This window comes from Sphaeramia orbicularis, chromosome 12 (assembly GCF_902148855.1).
Source record: "Sphaeramia orbicularis chromosome 12, fSphaOr1.1, whole genome shotgun sequence".
NCBI classification, from domain to species: domain Eukaryota; kingdom Metazoa; phylum Chordata; class Actinopteri; order Kurtiformes; family Apogonidae; genus Sphaeramia; species Sphaeramia orbicularis.
The window spans coordinates 44,149,967-44,175,220 of NC_043968.1; the positions used below are offsets into that span (position 1 = coordinate 44,149,967).

General features: G+C 38.1%; 1 protein-coding gene across 1 annotated transcript in view; it reads right to left on the bottom strand.

Moving 5' to 3' along the window:
* Window positions 1-25,254, bottom strand: part of cacna1c (calcium channel, voltage-dependent, L type, alpha 1C subunit) — a 228,548-nt gene that overhangs the window by 140,085 nt on the left and 63,209 nt on the right. Inside the window, exons 3-4 of the mRNA XM_030151107.1 lie at window positions 19,974-20,406; window positions 10,939-11,044 (exon numbers count right to left, since the gene is read on the bottom strand). Of these exons, the coding sequence (XP_030006967.1) occupies window positions 10,939-11,044; window positions 19,974-20,406 (539 nt within the window). The remainder of the gene's footprint in view (window positions 1-10,938; window positions 11,045-19,973; window positions 20,407-25,254) is intronic.

A 25,254-nucleotide genomic window follows, 5' to 3' on the forward strand; every position in this document is an offset into this window, starting at 1 on the left:
TTTATTTTTTTTTTAGCCTTTAGTCAAATATGGAAGGTTTTCTGACTGGGCCAAAAAGCTGCCTTGAACAGATCCATTAAGCTTAAGTCAACTGTATCTGCCATAATAACAAACCATAATGAGGATGTTTCTGACTGAAATGGGGACATTAAGACTGACATGGCTCCCTGTGGTAAGGTTGCACTGAGAGCTTTGCGTTTCAGTGATAGACATAGACATAACTCCCCCTTTCTCTCTGTGTGCTCGGTGGGAGCTGTAATGTGGGTCGATGTGAGGCAGAGGTGGACACTTTTAGCTCAGTAAAAATATCCTGCTCTCTCTCTTCCTCTGCCTTCTGTCCCTCACTCTCTCCTCTCTCCTGCCTTTACCATTAGCACATCTGGAACTTCACGCAAAAGATCCAAAATGTTGCTTTTTCAGACAGTTACATAATATTAATCACACTTGCCTCAGCGTCCGTGTTCGGAAAACTTTTTTTCAGTTTCATGAGGCATACTTGCCCCGATTTCACATGACTTGTCTGCCAAATTACTCTCCTGCTGAATACCAATGCGACATTTCACAAGTCTACATGTGCTCATAGTTTTTCCCGTGCACACATACCACACAACGCACTAATACACAACCACACACCTTACCTAAAAATCACAGTGACAAAGGTATATTAAGGCAGGAAATTAGCTAAGTACTCATGGGATAAATGCCTGGGACAGTGATCTAAATTAAAAGCTACAAATACTAACATTTCGTCAGTACATGCCAATTTTTTCCAAAAAGAAGAAATGGTTAGAAGGTAACTAATGAAGACAGAAGGGTGAGACACAGAATGGTGTAAAGAGAGGAGGAGGTCAAGGGGTTTGTGTGGAAATCACCCTAACTTTATCATCAAAATGGGACCATTAAAAAGCAAGGGAGAAAAAGAGGGGAGAGGAAATGGTGTTGTAATGAATGTGGTGCCATCGTTTAGAATCTTTATCTTTCACTTTTATTAGAGGTGGAGGAGCGGGGCGAGGGGTACAGCAAAAGACTTGGGGTGATGAACTGAGGCAGCAAGTAGAACAAAGAAATATTGAAAACAATTATACAATGATATCACCAAAGCAGTTAACAGAATTTTACGCTTTGGTCATACTGTCTCTGTTTAACAACCTTGCCAGTAAAGAAAACAGTCTGAGTCATAAAAAACATCAGTTTCAAATCCAACTGGCTTTTTATGCTTGTAATAACAAGTTTGAAGGAGTGAACGGAAACTGCTAAATTTGATACGAGTACAAATACAAAACAATACAGGATACTGCGATTTTGTCAACAAACAGTTTGTTGTACAGCAATGAATTTAAATTACTGTGGTTTTAGGGGTTTGTAATGTTTCCTATAAAGTACCAACTACAATCCATTCTCTCTGCTGCATGGCCATTAGTTGGTGCATCACAATAATGGCAGCTGCATTAGAACAATGAATGCAATTGGCAAGATAAAAGCATAAACATGGCAGACACAAAGACACAGAAGAACAAGAAAAACATGCTGGTTTGTGCCTGCCACTCATGAAGTCAAAGTTTATTTTTTCAATTAAACCCTCTGGCAGACACTTGTGATTCTTATTTTATTTTTTGTGACATTTAAAATATTTGCATAAAATTTACTGTGACACAGAAAACAGGAGGAACAAAGAAAGAAAAAGAAGCAGTAGAAATGCTGATACAGTGGAGAAATGATTGCTTTAAAAAGGCAAATTGTCATGTAGATTGCTTTTTTGTTGTTCAAGGTTCGTTTTTGGTTACACAATGGCCCTGCGGCAGTGAGGAAACAGAACAAAGTGGCTCCAAAATATGGCTCCAATGGAACTGAAACTACATAGGTTCTGATTGATTGATTGATTGTTTATTTTATTTCAAATATGACACTAAATCTAAAACAAGAAAATTTAAGTCAGTTATCTGAAGTAGCAACCTCTTAGCTGGAAAGCACCCATGTTTCTAACACAAATGGTAACAGGGGTATTCCTTCTTTCCACTGGGAAATGAAAAAGGGGAACAGGATTTATAAATTCCAAATAATGACTCCCCAGGCTATGGTACAGTTGGAACTTGTACTACAAAAAGCTTGCAAAAGATTTTAAGTTTCCCATGTGTGCACTGCAGAGAGTCTACTCGTGTATGTAAGCTCTTCAATGAATCATATAAACCTCTGTCCAATTTTACATACATGTGCACACATATGGACACTCATTCATCCCTCTTGGTAGCTTTATCCACATGCACCATGGGTAAGTTGCGTCACTATGTCTATTGAGGCATGCACATGGTGTCACCACAAGAAAGCACAGACCCACACTGTTTAGGTAAGTGAATGCACACATAGATTGTTCCTCTCCATCTCTAAATAAACAATTCTAGCAACTGGCAGAGTAGCACCCAAAGGAACAGCATGTTAACTTGATCCACTACAGCAGAACTGAAGGGGAGAGGAGGAGAGAGGCAAGAGGACAAACACCAAAAGTATCTAAGGAAATATCTGGGCAATGCAGTGTCTCTGTGACACTACACCTAGGTTAATTCACCTGTTCAAAGGGTTAGCTTGGATTATTTGAGGTGGGATTGCATACGGTTCAAAATCAGTGTACGTTGAACTGCAGCTGGTATACCTACATTGTGGAGAAGCAGACAGTACCAACACTGATGCTAAGTACTGTGTTACTGTAGACAGGAGCAACAGCAAAGCACATTTCAGACAGCTGAATAAAGACCTACCTCAAAAATGTAATCAATCAATCTATGTTCAAATGCACACTGCAATTGTAATAATTTAACTTTTTCATTAGAGAAAAAGGAGGCTGCTGTAAACCTGTATGATGTTGGACTTTGGTGGTGTTAAAGACTGCACTGACACTTCCGTTTCTCAATAGAATGGGCTGACTTACAGCAAGGGAGAGTAAATATTCTAAACGTAGTGTAAATTTAAACTCTTTGAAATGTATTTAAAATTAATAGTGTATCACAAGAGATTAAATGGCCAAATCGAAAAAGGAAAAGATCTCCAAAGGAATAATGGGAATTTTGCAATTTAGGCTATTTTCTTGATTTTTTTTAGAAAGCAAAAACTTTATTAATCTATTCAATTCAATATGCTGACCAGCACTAAATGGAGAAAAATTTGGATGTTGTCATGTTATGTTCCATTGACTAATATGGATTGGGGAGGGAAGGGAGGGAGGGAAGATATTCAGTAGTGGTCCAAAAATGTAAATTACTTCACCCATACAAATAAAAACAGAAAGGTGACATTGCCACAAGGGGGCACTTCATATGAATCTGAAACATAACTTTTTTTTTTTTCTTTTAGAAGATGTTACCATTTGTTTAAGTCAGTGTTTTTCAACCTTGGGGTCGGGACCCCATGTGGGGTCGCCTGTAATTCAAATGGGGTCGCCTGAAATTTCTAGTAATTGATAAAAATTAGAAAAAAAGAAAAACAAACAACTTTCTAGTAAAAAATATATGGTAAGTTGAGAGAGACATCCAAAATACATAAAAGACATGACAAACTGTGAAGCTGAAACTGAAGCCCTGTGGTACTGTGGTTATCTTTCAAATGTACATTGTGGTCGGTTTAAGATGCTGCAGCTCTGTCATAATTCATAGTTTGAGTTACTGTTTGTTTGTTTGTTTGTTTGTTTGTTTGTTTATTAATTAGGATCCCCATTAGCTGATGCAGTACATCAGTTACTCTTCCTGGGGTCCTCCCATTCCAAACAGACATTCAGTTTCCATTTCCAAGCATAAAAACAATGTGATTCACCCTTATATTTCCTTCTTAAGAACACTCCACAGTCAAATAAAACAACATTAACAATAATAACAATATTACAAGATCAAATTAAAAACAACACAAACAAACAGAAATTAAGTAATAATATTAAATGAATAAACCTAATTATAATTTCAGTATTAATTGTCAGACTTGCAAATATAAGCTGGACTGACTGTACATATCCTGACCAAGGAAAATAGAATTCTCACTTTGTGCAGTAATCTACACTTGGCTTTTCTGCCTCCATCCATAATAATATACATTATATCGCTTAAATGTTGTCTAAAATTAATGTTTATTTGCAACATGGTACAGCAAACTATAACATGATCAAAACAAATTAATTTTTGGCAAAACAAATGTCTCAGTTTTTAATGTCTGGGGTCACCAGAAATGTGTGATGTTAAAATGGGGCCACAAGCCAAAAAAGGTTGGGAACCACTGGTATAGGTAGTGAGAAACCTAAAGCTAGGATTTAGAGAAGCAGGTTTGTGAGATGTGTGCATGTTGTGATGGGGTCCATTAGCTTCAAAGAGATGATTCATTGACTTAAGGTGGTTGTTTTCCGTCACTCCCTGCACCTACTGCAAAGCCAGCAGCTAATTCATCTAACACTGAACACGCTGTCACCTACCGCCGACACATACATACACCTCATCACACACAAAAGAAAGACCATGAACCATGTACTCAGGAAACACAAACAGGCTATATATGCACAATGCACAAACCCTACAACGTGACACTAAACCTCAACACACATAAAAATATCACAACAACATTTCTTACCCCCTAATCACAATGAATCACAATAACGTCAAGAAGTGTGTGTTTGCGTGTCTATATGAGTGCCATCTTTGCATCAATCAGTGTTTGATCAGTTGTATTGATTAGTTAATTGCTTCATTATGAAAGGACTACTGTATCAATCTAAAAACATCAATACTGGTCTTATGAAATGAAGGAAAGAAACAAGTTAGAAGAAAAAACTGGGTGTGACAGAGACAAGGAGAGATGAAGAAACACAATCAGTGTAGCCAAAGATGGGTATCAGTCCTGAGGTGAAGGGAGTGAAGTTCTTAACTCAAAGCTCACTCTACATGGAGTAAAAGATTTTCTTTTTTTTGCTCCTGGCCTAAAGTAGTTTAAGTGCACTGCAGATTTCATCATTGTAAGATGAGACTTTCATACTTTGGTTCCTACCCCTCTTTCCTTTGTAACCAAGGACAGATGAGGAGCATCACTACGGTTACCATATCCATGACAACCTCTCCTGCTGCTATTATTGGGAATGTTGTCAAGGAGACAGAGCGGCATACTATGGGATGCAGACAGAAATAGAAATCTTGTACTGGAAGCAATACAACAGATCTCTGGTATTACATAAGTAAGACTTGTGCAGATCGACTGAGGGGGGTGCTATATTGATTCTAAAGCTCACACATCAGTTCTTGGGTAAATACTGTATATTGGGCATCATTTGGATTGTAGAGCATAGGCATGAAGCAGAGTAGACTTCATGAAAAGGCAATACTTTGTATAAACCCGCAAACAATTAAGACAGGCATGAAGGGGCAAAAAACTCTGTGTATAAACATATAAAATCACAGTGGGATAAGTGCAATGTGTGAACCCTAAAAAGACACCTACAAAATGACAAAAAGATAATAAATGACAGCGACATTCAACAAGGGGAGGAGGAGGGTGACACAAAAATGGGAAACGGAACAAGAGGTTCAGGATGAGCTAAATTAAAAGAGCTTTGATGCATGGAAGATTTAAAAGCCTACTGTGGCCCAGAGGTACATTACATTACATGAGAGGGTTTACTTAGAGTCTGTAGCACTGGAATGCACCAAGATGGCACTGCTGTGATACAACACCTTACAGCACATAGTGATGTCAGGATAATATTCAGACAAAGGCAGGATTTTCCACTGGTTAGAGAGTAAGGTCACTGGTCTAGTTTTCAGTAAAGACTCAGTTGGTATATTAGTGTGTCATTAAGAAAAGCAGTTACTGAAAGTACCTCTTAAAAAGTGAAATGTGTATAAAATAAGAAACCCATAAAGATGCTTACAGTATGATACAATTACGTATAATTATTTGATTTCCAAATAACAAGACAGACAAGAGTAACCTCAACTTGAAGTGCATGTATGTATGCACAGATGTATTGTGTATTTAAAATATCTGTTTTCAACCAGGACAATGGTCATTGGAACAGTTGGAAACAGTTGTAGAGATTAACTGATGGTAAATTGGTAGGAGGAAAAAACAGATACCCACTCAATCCTCACTCTCCTCACACAATGTCTTAAGAAAACGATCTTTGACTTAGAAACCAGTTGCAGTATCTAAATAGAAGAAGTCCATAATTACAGTTGAAAAGGCTAGTATTACCCATCAGTCGCTCACTAATAGTCTGTAAAACACCCTGTCTATTTCTAAACTTCTGCAAAGGCAGCAAGAAGCATATTAACACAATCATAAAATGCTCATTTATCTTGAGTTCAGAGTAATCTCATATTTTTGATAAATATGGAGCTACCACTGTGTCTGATCCAATCCAGCTCTGAGGCTTGTTTCCGTGCTCACTTGTTAAATCATTAACCCCAACACAACACAAAATGCGTCCATGTAAGGCATTTTGCATTATCCAGTTTCTGGGCTCGCTCGGTAATTCGTTAACCACAACGCAACGCAAAATGCGCTCTCCCATTTCTGGGCTAGTTGGTTAAAAGACTGTGCTCGCTAAGTTCTGCATTACAGGGCTGATTTTAATGAGGACCTGTGGAAGTCTATGTTAGAATGAGGATACATTCTTGTAGCTTCATTTCACTCTATGTCTGTAAAGTATTTCCTATGATATATTATTCATATTTGAAAAAGAAGACTTTTTACAGAAATTTGATAATATCTTTGATGATATCAGATTTTTCCCATGGACATTTTGCACCAACAAAAACAAATTAATCATGTGAGGACTGATCTGCTCACTGAAATTTATTCTCTGCATTAGGGATGCAAATTATCAATTAATCCATTAATCATTAGTTGGTTGACCTTATCGATCAATTAACGATTAATTGATAAGCGGCAATTTTCCTGAGAACCTGAATTTCTCTTTCAAAAGGGTCAATAAGAAAAAAAGCTAAATACTGTTTATATACTTCATGAAAAGCATGTCATATTCCTTAATGACTGATTTATTGTATCATTGGATACAGTCAGTGTTTCCTGTGGAATTCATCTGTTGGCATGGCGGTGTGTAATGGGGGGGTACACGCACGTATGTTTCGTCGGTGGGTGGGTGGGGGTGTGCGCGCATGCGTTTCGTCAGTGGGTGGGTGGGTGGGTGCACGCGCGTGCATTTTGTCTGTGGGGTGGGGGGGGTTACTCGGCCGCACGCATGCAGTTTGGCCGGGGGATGTGTGCGTGTTGGATGGTAACCGCACGTTGGTGCGTGCGTCACTTTCCATCCTACTTATAATACTATGGGGGTATGGGGCGGTGCAGTCCGTGCCCCCGCAGAAGTAAAAGTGAAACTTTTCGCTCATTTATTTTTCCCTATCTCCTGAAGCTTCACAAACTTTAATTTGAGGGGGCAGGACGTTTGTCCTGCACTATTATATATTATACTGAATGTATAATAAACACACACACCCCCCCCTTCCCCTCGCTTCTTCCCATGTCCACCGGGGTGACTGCAGGACATAATGTTCAACAAACCTGTGGCCCGGATCAGGAGGATATTTTCAACTTCTGTCTCACTGACTGTGGACTAGAACAACCTCCAAGGAAAACGCTAAAATCCGATACTGACCCCGCATTTGTACGTGTATTTAGTCAGGGGTGCAGCGCTCCCACAAACAGACAGGCGGGTCTGTGTTTCACTCCACCATGTCCATAAAGCCATTCTAACTCATGAACGCCATGATCCGGTTTGATGACTGGCTATCCCAGCTGTGGCGTTGCATCGCGGACAAACCAGCAGCCTTTGGACAGGTGTGGACAGGCAGAAAAGGGCAATTAACCGACAATTAATAATTTAATCGAGTAAATTCTTATCGACAATTAATCGATAGTCGATTAATTGTTTACACCCCTACTCTGCATCAATTAATGAATATAGATTACCTCAGGACATAGTGCAACAGAGGACAGAGTGTGTGTAGCTTTGAGAGATGAATGAATGAATGAATGAGAGATGGAATGGGGGCGGAGCCAGTGAACCGGTGTGTGCGTTATGAGGTATGAGCGTGGTGAGTGAGTGGATGAGGGAACGGAGCAGAGTTAAGTTTTCTATACATTCTTTTGTCCTGTTGTTTGGTGTGGTTACAACCGACAGTAACTATTTAGAGTTCTGCTGATTAAGTCACCAGTGCGGAATAACTCAGGTTATCCTTAGATGTCCAGCCGGATGCTACAATATGTGTGAATACAGACCAATAATTCTTCATTCTCACCATAATACTGACAGATTCATCAATTTGGGGGAGAGAAAACTGTAATGTATTTCCTTTGATATATTATGTATATTTGAAAAAAACAAAAGATTTTTAAGACACTTTTGATAATATCTTAGTGGTGGGTCTGGGGTGGGGGCGGAGGCAGGTGGGGGTTCAATTGGGCGAAGCTAATCTAAATCAACACCATGAATGCTTCAAATCACATAAACCATATTGTCTTTCATCATACATTAATAAAATTAATACTTAATTAATACTTTTGGAACCAAAACAAAGAGTTGGCTTTAATAAGGTTGTCCTCAGTTATGGCAAATTCCATTGGAAACAGCAGGAGCGGAAGCGTTCATTTGATTGTTTGTTCATTAATAGTTGAATTAACATTAAGGAACGCAACCCGCCCAGAAAGGGATTTTGCATTCATTAAGGCTCTGCGTTCGATACACCATCGTTAGGTCGCTATTTGCATTAAAGGGTGCGTAAAGTTGCGTTCACAAGGTAACCCAGAATTGAGCCCCTGGCTATTAATCAACCTCACAACATTTCTTCTGTATTCTGCATGAAAAAAGTTTCATTATTCAACTAGTTACATGTTAATACCAAAAATAAACAAATATACACACATGCAAACTGTACATTTCAAGCTATTTCTTCTGCTTCCTGTCTGTCAGAGGGACATAAAACTAATTGACCACAGCTGTGTTGGTGGTTTGTGTGTGTCTGTGAGTGTTTTATCTGTCTCACTGCTGGGTCCAAAATAACCCTGCAGGAATAGGGGATGTGAGAAAAGATTTATTTATTATGGCAAATTATTTAGGCAGGTGTGTGTTTTGTCTATTGCATATTTGCATCCCAATGCTGAGTATGTTATTTTAATATGGCAATAACTTAAAATCACCATAATTCCACCCAGATTGCCCAAATTTTGATGATGGAACTAAAAAATATAAAAAATTAAGACAATAAGAAATAAATTACCTAAATCCCAATTCTTACACAGCCTGTCAATATCAAGATCATTATTTAAATTACACACAGTACATATTCACTGTATTCGTGGCTGTGATACTTTTTTCGCTAGTACTGTTCTGAGGGTGTTTAAAGTCTTTCACACATATTAATCAGCTTTCTACTTCTAATTGGAATATTGATTAGTCAACTACATTATACAAGTGGAATCTTTAAAGCTGAGGATGGTTATGTTAATAAGCTTACAAAGGACAAATGTCCTCTAAAAAAATAAAAAAGATCATTAACGCCAATTTGATGACATAAAATTAATCTGTAAAGGACAAACTCAGTAGCAGAAACATCATTGTTTACATGTTTATGTAACTACAGTAGCTCGGTATTTAGTGTGTACACTCCTACAGTATTCAGAGAGAGAGTCAGAGAGAGTGGGTGATGGACACAACACTGTTTAAGCACCACTTCAATCATGTTTACTCTACACTGATCTATATACAGTATGTGCACAGCAACAACACATCATTAAAAGAGAGCTCAGAGGATATATGCACTCAAATAAACTTCATTTCTCCTGTCCTGTCACAAATTAAATATTTCTTAAAGGATGGAGTGAAAAACACAAAAACAATCCCATATATACCTTTTGCTTCATCACCTGACCTTGTGACTTTCAAAGGTTTCAAAATAAGTCCTCCAAATGTCTTCATAAAGACAACATGTGGCAGTAAAAACACCATTTCAAGAATAAAAAAGCATGACACTATCTTTCTTAGACAGAGTAACAGATGTTACATGGCCTCTGAGGGATTACTGTCGTCCTCACACTAATACACGGGCATACATCTGCAAGCTGCCACACACACATGCTCCAAAATCATGCAGAATATATGCATCCATGCTGATTTATAGAAACAGAGAACCACACTGATTAGCACACACTCACATGCTGGTGAGTGTCCATGTTTAGGTAATTAGATAAGAGGTTTGGCAAGAAGTGGTCTGAAAAGTTTAGAAGCAACAGATGTCTTTATTTTGCAAGATATTTTCTTTGCTCTGCGAAATATATTAAATTATAGGACATTTTGTACACTAGATTAGATGACACTTTGGCAACCTTAGAATCAATGTCCTTCCATAATCAAAACAGCTCAACTCAGTTCACCACAAGACCTCAAAGTTTGTTTTCTCCCCAGCCAATATTTTTCTATTGACCACGGGAGAGGGATTATTCATCACCTTTGATCAAATCAACTCACATGCCTTTATTTGATAAAACTCATGAGGACACCATCAAAATAACTCAAGACCATCAACTTTCTGGCAGCCTTAAAGTAGAAAATCACAATCAATAGCTCTGTTGTATCCAAAGAATCAATGATGGCACAATTTATGCTCAAACAGTGAAACAACAGTAGCTGTAAGTGCAAAAAATGTGCTGCCAATAGCATTGCCCATTATCAGGTGCCCATTATAATCACAAATTAAATATTTCACAAATTAACCACACAATTTGCACACAACACAGATAATGAAAAACTTTCAACACCACATTCTACAAAACTGAGAAACCATCCTTTTGCACCAGGACTGACAATAACTTCAACCAGTTTTTGTTAAACTGAAATAAAAAAAACAAAAAAAAAACAAGCAGGCATACACAGGTGTAAACACTGAAAAGGCTACTCACCAGATTGGAGTTGGTGGCATTCGAGTCATCCTCAGGGAAGGGGATGTAGACAGCTAAGGCCACACAATTGGCAAATATGGTCATCAGGATGATGATCTCAAATGGTCTGAGAAAAGGGTTAAGGAATATGCACACCAATATGCAACACAACACAACACACAGGTACATGAACAAGATGGTAACTGCAAAAAAGTTAAATACAGTCTCTTAACCTACCATGTATTTACAACATATTTCTGTCTGCACTGTAAAAAATGACTGTAGAATTGACACCAAAAAGTTGTAAAATTGCAACATAAAAAAACTGTAAGTGACAATACAATGCAAAGTTGTTTACTTGAAAAGATTTTTGTGTTAACGATTAAATCAAATATAGCTGTAGTTCTTACAGGAAGCGTATGTGAACAAAACCAGATTTGTATGTAGAAATTATGTATTTCTATTGTTTTTAGAAAATAAAACTGTAAATTGAAAGACAATGTGGTACCATTTAAATTACAAGACCATAATGTTGAAATAACGGCCTATTTGCTTTTTTTTTTTTTTTACATATAAAAAAAGTTATAAAAAAGTAAACATTTAACAATTTAACATTTTAAACTTGTAAATTAATGGGTTGGTAGAGCTGGTAGAGCAGCTCGTCCAATAACCAAAGGGTTGGTGGTTTGAATCCCGGATCCGACTGTCCATATGTCAAAGTGTCCATGTAAGACACTGAACCTTAAATTGCTCCCAGTTGGACCTGGTGGTTTTGGAAAGTGCTTTGGACACCATGAAGGTGTAGAAAATGCACTAAATAAGTGCAGTCCATTTACCATTTATATCCAGTGTTAAATATACAGGTTTAAAATGTAAAATCTACAATATTACTCTGTAAACATGTTTACAGTTGGATGTGTTTTTTACAGTATTGTTCTGGAAACCACAGCTGCCAGTTTTTTTTCCGTAAAAACAGGATTTTTTTTACATTGTGTAAAAAAAAAGTTCATATGCAGAATGCAGCATTCATTCTGTGGCTTTGCATCTTTTTCTGCCTTGTTTTAGCAAATTTCCAGACAACATGAGTCAGCGATGTCATTAGGATGACAAGGATACGATGACTCGCAAGGAGCTTGCAATCCATTTGGAATTACATACTGAAATATTGAGAGCTGTTCTTAATTCTTTCTCTCACATCAGTCAGATCAATGTACACTACAGAAAGTATTTCTGTCTGTGCCCTGTTGACCAGGCCAGTGCAGGTGGGCTTATGGGTCAGAAACACCTTTCAGTACTGAGAGTTAAATTCCTAACAGTGTAATTAGTAATCTGTATCTAGATGTGGACCGCATAGTCAAAATCTTCGAGCTCAGTATGACTAATTTTATATCATGGCAATGGTATTTACCACCATTCAGTAACTGTTCTGCAAATCCAATAGGCTAATATTTTATTCTTTTATTTGCCATGTCCGTAAGATCAATTCTTGTTCAGAAATAGCCCACTGTGTCAAGTTCACACCCTTCCTATCTGTTTGTGTTGCTTTTATGCACATTTCCTGTCTACATTTGTGTGAAAGAAACATTGCTATAAAAAGTGTGATTTGTGACATGACATAAACAATACAGCATAATATCAAATACTGTTGTTGTTGGGTTTTTTTTTTTTTATCATCAGACCCTCTACATCCTTATATCACTAATATCTATCTGTACCATAAAACACACATATTCATATGGGGTGCACTATGGGTCCCTGCTCCACTCCCATGGTTAATAATGCAGACCATGACTGACCTTCTCAAATACACAAAGTCTTCATATCATATGATTATAGGTATTTTTAAACAGCCTAATACATTCTTACATAAGCAGAGCTATATATACACACAGCAGAATGGCAAGCAGTGTACACAGCAGGAGAGATCAAAGCTGTGAAGTTTGCCTTTTCGTTAACAGTAAAACATACTGTGTTACTTAGAAACTTCTATGTATGTGGGGGGGCGTGGGGGGTGGGGGGTGTTGAGAGACAGTGCATGTCCAAATATGGGTGCGGTAAGGAGCAGGCTTGTCGCGTGGAAGACAGGACATGGATGGAGAAAGAGTGAGAACGAAATGGAATGAGGGAGAGAAAAGACACAGAGGGGTTTTTATTTGGAACGGTCCTTGAGAGGGGAGTGACCTCATTATTTTTGGCCTCAGTGAGAGAGAGAGAGAGAGAGAGAGAGAGAGAGATGGAGGGACTGAGAGAATGTGAAGGAGAGATAGAGGAGGTCTGGTTTTCATCAAACCAACTGCCATTGTCACCTCCCTCCACCTTGTTTTACTCTCCTTCCACTCCTTTCTCCCTTCTATCCTTCTATCTGGTTTTACTTGCTTCCTACAATCATACGCTGCCACCCTTCTTTCTTTTACCTTGACTACATGTCAAAATATGTAATAACCTCAACCTTTTTTGTGGCTTATGTGAAAGCCCAATAATTTCAGGGTTTTTAACATATCAAACTTCGGTACAAACACTGACGCACTGATTTTTAATTTACCAAACTTTCTGTCAACTTAAGTAGTAGTTTTTCTGAAGCGAGTCACCGATTGACTTCAATTTCATCTAACAAGTGGTCAATAACTGACTCTTTGAATTTAAAAAAAAAAAGTATCCCAAAAACAAAAATGTTGACAGTCTTTTACTTCATTTAATCATACTTGCTATCATGCAGTTAGTGGCCCCAGCAGAAACAGAGCTGCTGCACATTTCAGGCCTCAACTTCTGTTTAGCAACAGCCCTGCAGACAGAGGGAAGAAAAAACAGCTTTGGGGTTTTATGGCAGGCCTAATATTCTGTTTATGTTTGGATTAAGGCCTGACCCTTTAACATCATCGACCATAAGATTGTTCAGTTCATTCAGCTTGGGACTAAAATGCATCAAAGTTAATCACTCACCCTTGTACTGGGGGCTCATTAAAACACAATCCAGACATGTGGAGACCCACAGAAAAACAGGCCCGTGACTCATTCGGAGTTCCTGACCCATAATTCAAAAAACCCTTGAGGTCTGCTTCTATCAACATGATAATAAATCTGCCGCCTGCTGTGCTGTTGAGAGCAAAACACTTGCAGGAAACTGGGGAGAATAAAGGCAAGATCCATATTATCTACTAATACTTTACATCATCTGTGTGATCCATCTTAAATTACATAACAAAAAATACTTAAAGAGCTACAAGATGTAGGAGGTAAAAGCCTTGGGTAAAAGTGACAGAAATGGAAAATATATAAAGAAAGTCAGGGGAAGTTATGGAGTAGAGCAGTAGCATCACACCTGATATTTCAGCACAGTTTAGCCTAGCTTTTTTAAATGTTTAATACATTAGATCAACTGAGGCACATATTCCACTATGTCAATTATGAAACTTGCTGTGCGCTGACCATTGAGATTTTATCAATACTACTTCTCTTATTAATATCACTTATCAGTTAGATACTTTAATGGTATTCTCATTGACTCTTTATTTAGCTTAGGGTTAGGGTTACATTTCAAATTGTGGACAGAATTATTTGCTTTATTTTATTCATTTGTAGCGTAGTCCTATATACATGTTATATAATTAATAGACTTAAACTGTAAAGTGCAACAGCTACTGTTGCCAGCTAATCACTCTCATAGACTCGGATTTTGTTACAATAGCATGATAGTAATAAACAAATTTCGTAAATTATTTACTATAACAGAATAAAGTCTTCCATTCATCAAATAAAACTGAATGCTGGGCTGACAGTATTTTGACAGTGTTGTGGTTTTCCTGCATCCTCTCTAAATCCCCTTGCTCTGAACATGTGAATGTCAGATTAGATGATGCGCTGACCATTTTGCATCAAATTTATGAACCGACCCATAGCGAAACAGTCAGTGGGCTAACGGTCACTTTAAATCATTAACTCATGTTTGTGTTTGGTTTCAGGTTACTAGTATAACAGGACATGACATGAACTGGGCAGAGAGATGAACAATGAGCTAAACATTAAATCTGTGACAAGTGAAGTGTCCATAGTTTACAGTTAAATTCTCCAGTGAACACCAGTCGTTGTCACTAGGATGTGTCTCCTCACAGACCTGATCCAGGTCTTGCTTTTGGATTGAAAATAACAAAAATGCATCAGACAAATGTCCTGGTCAGAAACAGAGCTGATGAGACAAAAATTGCCAAACAACTTCTATGTTGCTGTGATACATTGGAGACTTATTCTTCTAAATTACTTCCTCCAGTACCATTAGGAACAGCAAGAATGTCAGAGCTTATCGATACCTCTGGTCTTTAATTATTTGGCTCTGGGGTCTGTTTAGTACTGGGTTTGGGTACTCATCCCTGGTGCTGATTAATTTCAGACGTGACCGTAGCCGCAATCACTCCAATATGGTCATCTTTCCTTCTTTCTCGTGGTGCAGCATAGGACTTGAATTTTTTTAACATAGCTAAAAACCAAAGATATTGGCCATGTTTTGGCATCTCTCATCTGGGACAGGTCAAAACTGAACGGTGTATATACACATCTTGAATAGTGATCTGTACTTAAAGCTGACATATATACTGTAAGGCCCCTACTTCTCTAAAAGCCCCTCTGATAAGCCAAAAATCTAGCACCACAGGGTAGACTTTTCTGTAAACAGAAAAAAAGGAGGAGGTGCAGAGGTCTTATTTCCTGTCTGACCTACAGTGTAATGTGTGCACGGAGATCAACATGTTAACTGAGCAATTTTCATTAGTGACACAATGAAATATATTTACCACAGATGAGCTCTCTAAGGTATTTTGGGCTTTAACATTCTGCTTGTATTCAACATTTAAAAACGGTAAACTCTATATGCTTGTAACAAATGGATTGTTTGAGGGCATCCATATACAAGCTGGTATAGACGAGATAAGAGCGCAATCAGCAGTTGGATTATGTAATCATGCAGCTCACAATAACACAGATAATCTTTTATCGTGACAAACATGTCTTTACTGATTTTCTGGGATTACAAGCTTCACATTTTGTTGGCATACGCTGAGAATATTCATCTGATTTTCCAAACTAAGAGTAAAACATAAACAGTGTAACCCCTTCTGTGACCTGATGCAATATGTAGATAGATTTACAATAAAACCGTGTAAGCATTTGTGTGTATGTCCTCAGCGACACCATTTCAAAACAACCACTTAGTGTGATTTCCTGTAAAGAACATGGTAGTTAGACGTACAGCTGCCCCTAGTCTTCTCCTCGTCTCTCGTGTTGACCTTGCAATGTGCAGGTAATGCTTAAATGCTATAATTACACAGCATGAGAGAGAGAGAGAGACATAGTGTGTGTTTCAGTATTTTATCATCGATGTGTAAAGGTGTGTGTTCTTGACTGTGTTTACGCGAGTTCTCTAATCTGAGTGTGTGTTTGTGTGTGCATGGAAGAGCTCAGACAGGCCCCATCGACCTGTTGAGAGCAGCAGCTGTTGTCATGGTAACAGAGAAGGAAGATTTCGGATCTGCTATCTCTAGAGACTGAGGCACTCAGTGAATACAGGACATGTACCGATATACATATACATACGCACACACACACACACACACACACACACAAAGCCTGCAGAATGCTAATGACAGTTAAACTACATGCTGCATACGCTGCATAAGTTCACACACACATGCTGCGTTTACTGTATGTGGGATCAAACTGTTTTCATAAAGGGCATACCAGAGTAGAATGATAAAATAAACAAGTATTTTAATGCCCCCCTTCTTTCCTCATTTCTCAGCCCCTGCCTTCAGAGTGTGTTTGAATGAATAATGCTGGGAATTGTGGGTAATGATCTGAGTGTTCATCAATCACTGGGTGAGGTTATTCCGATGACCCTGAGGGTTTATGCAGGCTTTTTCCATGCATTTCCCTTTCTTTCACAACAAGAGAAAACTATTTAAAAACCCAACTGACAATATGACATTTGGCTGATGGTTAACGAGAAATAAAAAATGTAAGGTGCACAGTGCAGAGGGAATAGAGGGCATAAATCAACATGGAACATGTCAACCACTTGTGTGATATACATGAAAAATCGCATGGGACTGTTCACGGAGCCTGACTTTTCATGCTTAACTACACAATATCACCAAAACAAATCGGAGACTGTCAAAGGCACTTCGGCTTCAGTCCTACACACCTCCTTCTTCCACTTCCTCACCAATTCGATCTGCCTTCCACTTGTCGCCCCTCCTCCCTCATGATTCTCCTTCATTCCCTCCCCTCACTTATTACTTGCCCTCCCCTGCTCTATCATTTTTCTTGTTTACCTCTCAGATCCTCCCTAGAATCCCTCCTTCCCTCCCCATCTTCTCTCCTGTCAACATTCATGCCCTTCCCACATCCCAGCCCTGCTCATTTTCCCCAGCCCCTCCTCTTCCTCTCCTTCCTTCTCCCACTCAGGACGATGTGTGACTGTGCTCTTGCTGAGTCGATGCTCATGTGGATGCTCTCCTATTATAGATCATTTTGACTGTGACACTGACCATTTCTGTCTCCCTCCCTTTCTCCCTCTACCTCACCCTGAGGGAAAAGCAAGTCATTATGTTCAGCAGCTTAAAAAAAAGGGGGGGGGGACTCCAGAGGAATGGAAAGGTAGAAACGGAGGACGGGAGAACAGCAGGAATAAAGGGATTTGAGAGAAGAGAGGGAGAAAGCGATAACGGTAGACGGCGGGTGAGAGATGTAACCAGGGAAGGAGGCAGCGAAGGAGGGATGGAATCCTGGATGGACCTGGGGGAAAGAGGATTAAGCAGTTAGAGAGAGTTAGGGGACAGAAATATACTGGGGAGAGGTGTAAAAGAGGGATAAAATGTCACTTTTCTTCATCCTCCTTTGAGGAAACAGGAAAAAACTGTGAGATGAAAGAGAAAGGGAAAATGAAGGACATATAAAGGAAAAAGGTATTAAGATTAGTGAGTGAAAATGGGCGAATCCCGCATACAGCAAGCAAGGGTATATACAACAAATGTTTTAAGAAATGAAAAGGAAGAGATTGGAAAATGGCTGGTCTAGCATTTTTGGCTGCTAAAACAATGATTTTAATGAACTGGAAAATTAGGAAGCCAAAGTGTTTCTAAATAAAAACATGGGGATTTTAAGTTTTACATCTTCTTCTATGGAATATTTAGCTCATGTGATGTGTGGCAGCGATAAATATAATCCTGGTGATGACCGGGAGCATTTTTAGGTTAATACACGAGTCCTGAGCAGCTCTTTATGAGAGTATTGGAGTCTTGGCTACCCTTATACAGGTCAAACACACTGCATTATAGAATGGAATGATAAATTTCACAGTACTGTGTAATACATACACATTTTTATACCTGTATTTCTATTAATTGGCCATCCAAGTTCAAATACTGTAATACTGGTGATTATTTCTAAACCATTATACATTTTATTAAACGATCATTTATAAAATTAGATTTAGACTCCAAGTTATATAATGTCGTGACAAATAAATGAATTTTGTGTTACTTGTTATTTTTCCATAAAGGAAGCACTCATCTCTGCATCTCCAGTAACCCATAAAGACCCAAACATCCATCGCTGACCAAAAGCATTTACTGATCTAAAGTGTTAAGTAACTGTTGATCCACTAATTCTATCGATACATGTAAATGTATTTTGAATTTGAGGTAAATGCAGTTTACCACATTTTCATAGTCATCAGATATGACCCATTTGGACATTCACAGGCTCTGTAGTGTACATGGAATCACCATCATTTTCTGCAACATTGATTCACCAGTAAATTTTAAATAGTTTGATTAATGACAGTGGTTGTAGAAACACATTTTGATGTTCAGTTAATGATATATTTTCTCTGATTTGATCTAACCTTTGAATTTACGCTGAGCTTTTATGAACATTTACATGATCAGTAATTAAATATCAGAAAATACCTAATTTTCACTGAAAAATGCAAAATGCAGAGGATAACACTACAACAAATGGTGATAAATCACTTGGGAAAGACAAAAAAAATCAGTTGTGACAAAAACAGCTGTGGGTCTTTAAGGGTTAAAAAAGAAACACACGTGGAACAAACTGCATTTACTTCTTTACTATTTCTTGAATGACTCTGAATCAGATGTCCTGGTCCTGATTTTTCACCAGACTTTTGCTGTTGCTCCTAAAGTTTCTGGCATCATCTTTCTTTTCTATTTACTACATCTGCTTCATGTTGCTGCATGTATCCACGTTAAAACTCTTGTGCTAATAACAAACTAATGAAGGGAAAGGCTCCTTCATGCCTCCAGTCAGCATCTGAAATTAACTTTTAGCATCCAAGGGATCTAGTAAAAGAAAGGTCTACAGGCCGAGCATACATTTTATTAAATTTAAATTCACTTCAATTTTGTGCCACATGTACACACCTTCATATACGATATATTCTAAGGTCCTTTAACCCCAAAACTCCTGTCCTCTCTCCTTGTCCTCTACCTTGGACATGTAGTCATCAGAGGAACTTGTTTACCTTCCCGGTTCAAGCTGCTTAGAAGTGCACTCAGGACTCAGAATTTTTGCCTGAATCATCAAATAGTCAATTATTTCAATCCATTTTTTGTGTTTTCTGAAAAATCTGAAAAAAAAAATTACATTGGGACTTATTGGGGAGGTGATAGTGGCACCAATCGAACAGAATTAAAAATTATTTGTCTCTCACCATTGATGCCCATTCATATTTTCCCTGAAGTTAGGTCCCATGGGGCATCTAAGAAGGGGCAAGTCTTTTTGTTCTGTTTTGTCCAGACACGGACAAACTCCTTTGGTTTGGTTCTGCTTATTATCAATTGGTGTAATGTAATGTGTGTGTTCGATATAGCCTCCTAATTCTAAATAAACATGACCTGTAGAACAACCAAGACAGGAAAACATGAAACTGAAAAATCAGGCATTCTTCAAGGTTTCCAGAAGGCTATCCAACAAACTGACTGTTTCACCTTTTCAATGAATGCCATCCACCTCCACATCTCCACCCACATTTGGTTAAAGGATACTTCCACTCTACAATGCTGATACAGGCCCTGCGGATGGGGTTCTTGAGTGTGAGGCAGAGTAGCGCCCGTGGCGGCCTTGTGGCTGTCGTTGTGGTCTGTTTCTTGGGCTTTGAGCTGTAGTGTTGTCTCTTTCTTTGCGTGGAGCTGGCTGTGGAGATGGGCCCGCCCCCTCCTGACCCGAGTCCCGCCCCTCCGCCCGATGCGGCATTGCCCATCATCTTCGCTTGCCGCGCAGCATCAATGGCCGCCTGCCAGCTGAGGGCCGCCCCCGGTGTGGGGATGTGCTCTGGGGCCAGGCCAACCACGCCGACCCCGTGGTTAACCCCGCCCCCTCCTCCACCATGGTCGCCATGGCTACCACCACCACTGTGCTCATTAGTCAGGCCAGGGGGAGCAGGGCGAGGCAGAGGCGGAGGCGGAGAGTAGTCGGAGCCTGGAGTAAAGAGGTGGACAAGAAGGGAAAAGGGAAGGAGACATTAGCAATGAAAACAAGTCAACGGTCACTTATCATTTACCTCAGTGAGCAATTTATTTATGTACTGATTTAACACATTATATATCTATTTGATTCAGTTGGGTAGTTTAATTTGGAGCCTTCAGTGATTTTTAAATTGTTGACATATCAGTTAGTGGACCCTGTATATTTTTCTGACACTAAAGTCTCTCCCTGTAGAATATACCAATGACTAATACACTCCCATCTGTCAAGCAAATATAACAGAGCTAACTGTACGCTGTTTAGTTGCTCAGCATATTTTGTGGGTTATACTGTCTATGCAGTTGACGTCAACATGTATTAACAACACCATTTAACACACAACACCAACGTAATCATTACTTGTAGTTCCAGTTATGCTTGAGGCCACTGTAATGATGTATTTAACAATAACAGGAGTCAGGATATGAAAGTGTTAAAGTTCGCATGATGACATGCTACATATGGAGTAGAATACAAGGAAGGAAATGGTAGAGAGAATAAGAGACAGAATTACAATAAGCTCAGAGATTACATAGTTGTACATCCAGACAAATTGAAGTAAGACTAAGTAAAAGTAAGAGAGCGGATTATTCATACTGTATGCTTAGCCTGATTAAAGACAGCAGCCCCCCTTCCCTCTGACATCTGAACAAGAATCCCACAAATGCTCTCACCCTGCAAAAGATTACACACTCTCTGATTTGATGTGCCATTTTCTGTTTCAAAAAATCCTTATTTTGCTTTTCTCTCAGTAACTGTTGTAAAAACAAGGATGAATTATGCAAATATGTATGAGATTACTCATTTTTCTGAATAACAGCACTGGGTTATGGATTCAACAGCAAGGAAACTAGTACTTAAACAATAAAATCCCAGTAATGGATGAACAAAACTAGTTTCTTTTTTAATACAAAGCATGGAATATTTTTATTTAAAATACTGTTTAAGCAGAAAATCATTAGTCTTGGCATTGATGGTTACACACTGGTATGTAGGCTACACACTGCAATGTGCTTTAGTCCCATCAGTGGTTAAGGAAATATTTATTTATATAGCATTTTAATAGATCAAAAAATGCATATATATGAAATCACATTTAATCAAATTCAACGCTTATAGATCTAGTAAAATGCAATGGTACTTTGAGAAGAAAAGAATATAAAATTTCTAGAAAAGCTGAAAAGTTCATCAGATAAGGAGACAGAATCCGAAAGGAAGAGGAAAAAAGTGAGAAAGAGATGTACAAGGATTAGACAGAGTAGGAGAGACAGATTTATCCACATGCTTGGTAAGATTATAGAGTGCTTACAATATCCCAAAAATCCCATTCTTCTAACTTTCTAATAGATAACAGCATGGAAGAAAATTACATCAGGTCCTGAAATGCTGCGGTCCATATTTAACACTGATAAATATAAGTTAGAGGCATCTATAATGTATGTGTTGACAGTCACATGATGACATGACTGTGTATCATATGCAGACGTAAGCCTATGTATGTGCATTATCTAATATAAAAGGCATGCTGCCAAAGTGTACTGTGACTCAATAAGAGACACACCTATAATCATGCTAAGGGATTGCTCTTGTGTTAAATGTTACATGACAAGTCTATAACTTCATCTCTAAGAATTCTGAAAGAACAAAAAATGTATTTTTATAAACTTCTTAAAAACTGATAGACACAGACACTAGCAGTGCTGTCATACCCATGTTTTTGTTTTTTGTTTTTAAACAGATGTGGGATTGTAGTAGTGGCTTATTCCATACATTTTCAAATATCAGTTCACCTGGTATTTAGACCTGCAGTTGAACACCATCTGAAAAATAATCCAAGTGCTGCACAAATCACTGAACTACAGAGCTACAAAGACCAAATCACTCACTCAGTTACACATTTCAGTCTAATTTTGGGTTACTTTCATTTATCATGTCAGTATTTGGGAACCCAACACACCTACTTTCCATAAAAACAACTCTGACATAGCTATCACATTATACAAAACGACACCCACTTAACCACTTATATCAGCTAGCGTTAATTATTAGCAGAGCACTGAATGTAGCTTCGTTAGACTGTTAGCAAAATGAAGAACTAAATACAATCAAAAATAGCTCATCAGGGGCTTATTAAGAAGATGCGTGTTGTCAAACTCATTTTTTTTTTTAACCGACATGTGATATTACTATTCTTTAAACTTTCAAGTACCAATTTACCTGGTATCTGGACCTGCGGCTCATCAGTTATCTCTCCCTAACCACCACCTGAAAAAGTCTAAGTCCTTTCGCTACAAATCATGTTAAGCTAGCTATCTGCTGAGCTACAAACACACTTAGTTAAACTTTAAGTCTAATTTAGGTTACTTTCATTTATGTTACCACTACAAGACGGCCCAACACTTCTATTTTCCTTCTGAACAGCTCTGACAAATCACATTACTCAAAAAGACAACCAGTGTAGAACTGAAGACAGCTAGCATTAATTATCCATAGAGTATTGGCAGCTAACCTAGCTAACTTTAGCTTCTTTAGCCTGTTAGCAAAATGAAAAACTAAATACAAGCAAAAAATAGTTGGAGCTCATTAAACAGACACAGTATTTTAACAACTTACTGTCATTTCTGGTGTTTTGAAGACTAACCTTGCTGCAATAGTTCTTGCATAATTACATTTGTTGTTGCCAAAAGAAACCAACAACAAAATGAGACATGTCTGCAAATATTTAGGAGCAGTGTGCCTTGAATAAAGCTGTGCCCAAAGAACTGATCTTTACATTCACCAACAGTGAAGTCACTTATATCGGATACAGCTGTGGTGGAAATTACTGTGGTTTCAATCTCATTTCGTCTCTTTACTTGGCTGGAAATATACTTACCTAATTTTTTCAAATTCTGGGAAAGTTCTTATAAGTTTTAGATTTTCTATGAAAGAAATTATGTACAGATGTACATATTTAGACTTTATCTTTTACTGCTTTGCCATATGGAAAAAAAGAAAAAAAAAAACTCTTTCTTGCCATCATTTACTCTTGATCTGGGTCCTGCACATCTATTCTATCATTCATTATAGTTCACAAACACACACATATACACACAATCACATAATCACTTTCAGCACATTGTTATGCTGCATCCTGAGAGATCAGTTTATCTCATGCTACCTGCCCCTCTCCACGGCTGTACCCCACTGAGACAGTGTGTTTGTAATTGTGTATATGCACAGCACAACCAAGTGTGTGAGGATTAGAGCAATGTAAAACTTTAATAATACCAGGCTCACTAATCTGTCTGACTGCATGTCTTTGCTGTATGTGTGGCTGTGCAATCACATGCATGTGGGCCATCATGACATGCAGATGTTTCATACATCCGACTAGACTGTGCCCATGTGACTGATTCCATTAGCAGCTCTGTAGCCCTTAGGAGTCTGAGTATATTTGGGCTGTTTGAATACTTTTGATTTGGCCTTTACATTTTTCATTAAAAATTGTTTGCTTTACCTTGTTTGGCATATATATATATATATATACATATATATATACATATATATACACACACACACACACACATATATATATATATATATATATATATATATATATATATATATATATATATATATATATATATATATATATATATATATATATATATTTATTTTTTAGCAAAAGCGTTTTTTTTTTATTTGACATGTTATATTAACACGCTAAACCTGAGTCTGAATAGGAAAAAGTTACATTCTTTTCTGTTTTTCACCAAAAACATGTTGGACTAACCATTTTTAGCTATACTTTTATTTTTTTAAACTAATAACATATGAACTGAAAATTTATACAACAAAAAAATAAATACAAATACTTACAAATGTAGCAAATATAGTTATGTACAACTATGTACATGAAAATGCAGGCAATGCCCCAGGTATCTTTCAGGAAAACCATATACAACTATTTAAAAAGAGTTGATGAAGCTAGTCATGATGTGATGCCATAAACATGTTCAATGAACCGTTTTTACAACTCAGAAAACTGTGTACAACATTTTTTTTTTTTTAGTGTGGTGATACAAGATGCCACTCATCTGACTGGTTGACATTGCACACTTTTCCACCAAAGACACTGACATGTTTGTTTGTTTTTTTCATGGAAGCACTTTCTTCTTGCAAGTGCTTCCCTTAGAAGTCCATTTTTACCATCTCTTCCTGGATTGAACCCGCACCAGATGTGATGACAATATTGCAGAAAATTATGTTTAGATTGAGTATCAGAAGTCTGGTTTTACTTGACCTTTCAACACAATTGACTTCACAGTATTACTTCGACATCTGCACTTTCCACACAAGCTGAAAGGAAGACTCAGTGAGGCTACGTCTTGCTGCTACGTCATCTTAAATTGGTTATGTGATTTGGATGCAAGGGCACGTGCAGGGACTCCTAAGGGTTAACTCCCTAGAAAAACAGTAGCACATGGAAATATGATTCCAGGAAGAAACAAGGCATGATGAAGAGATGGAAAACTAAAAGAGAAAAGATGGGGGACAGGGAGGGGGGAGGGTGTTGGAGGGTGAATGGATACAGGAGATGAGAATGGTACAAAAGGAAAATGAAGCAAAGAGGGAACATGAGGAAATGGGTGGAGGACTCGGGTGCTTAACATGAGTGACATGACTTACAGTAATCCAATAATTTCTCTATTCATCATATGGCTTTACAGTAATAAATATTTTCTCTTCTAATAGTATTACTGTCAGTGGTGCTGGTGGTTTCCCCATAGAAGTGTTTTTAATCAGACGAGGGGTTAATCA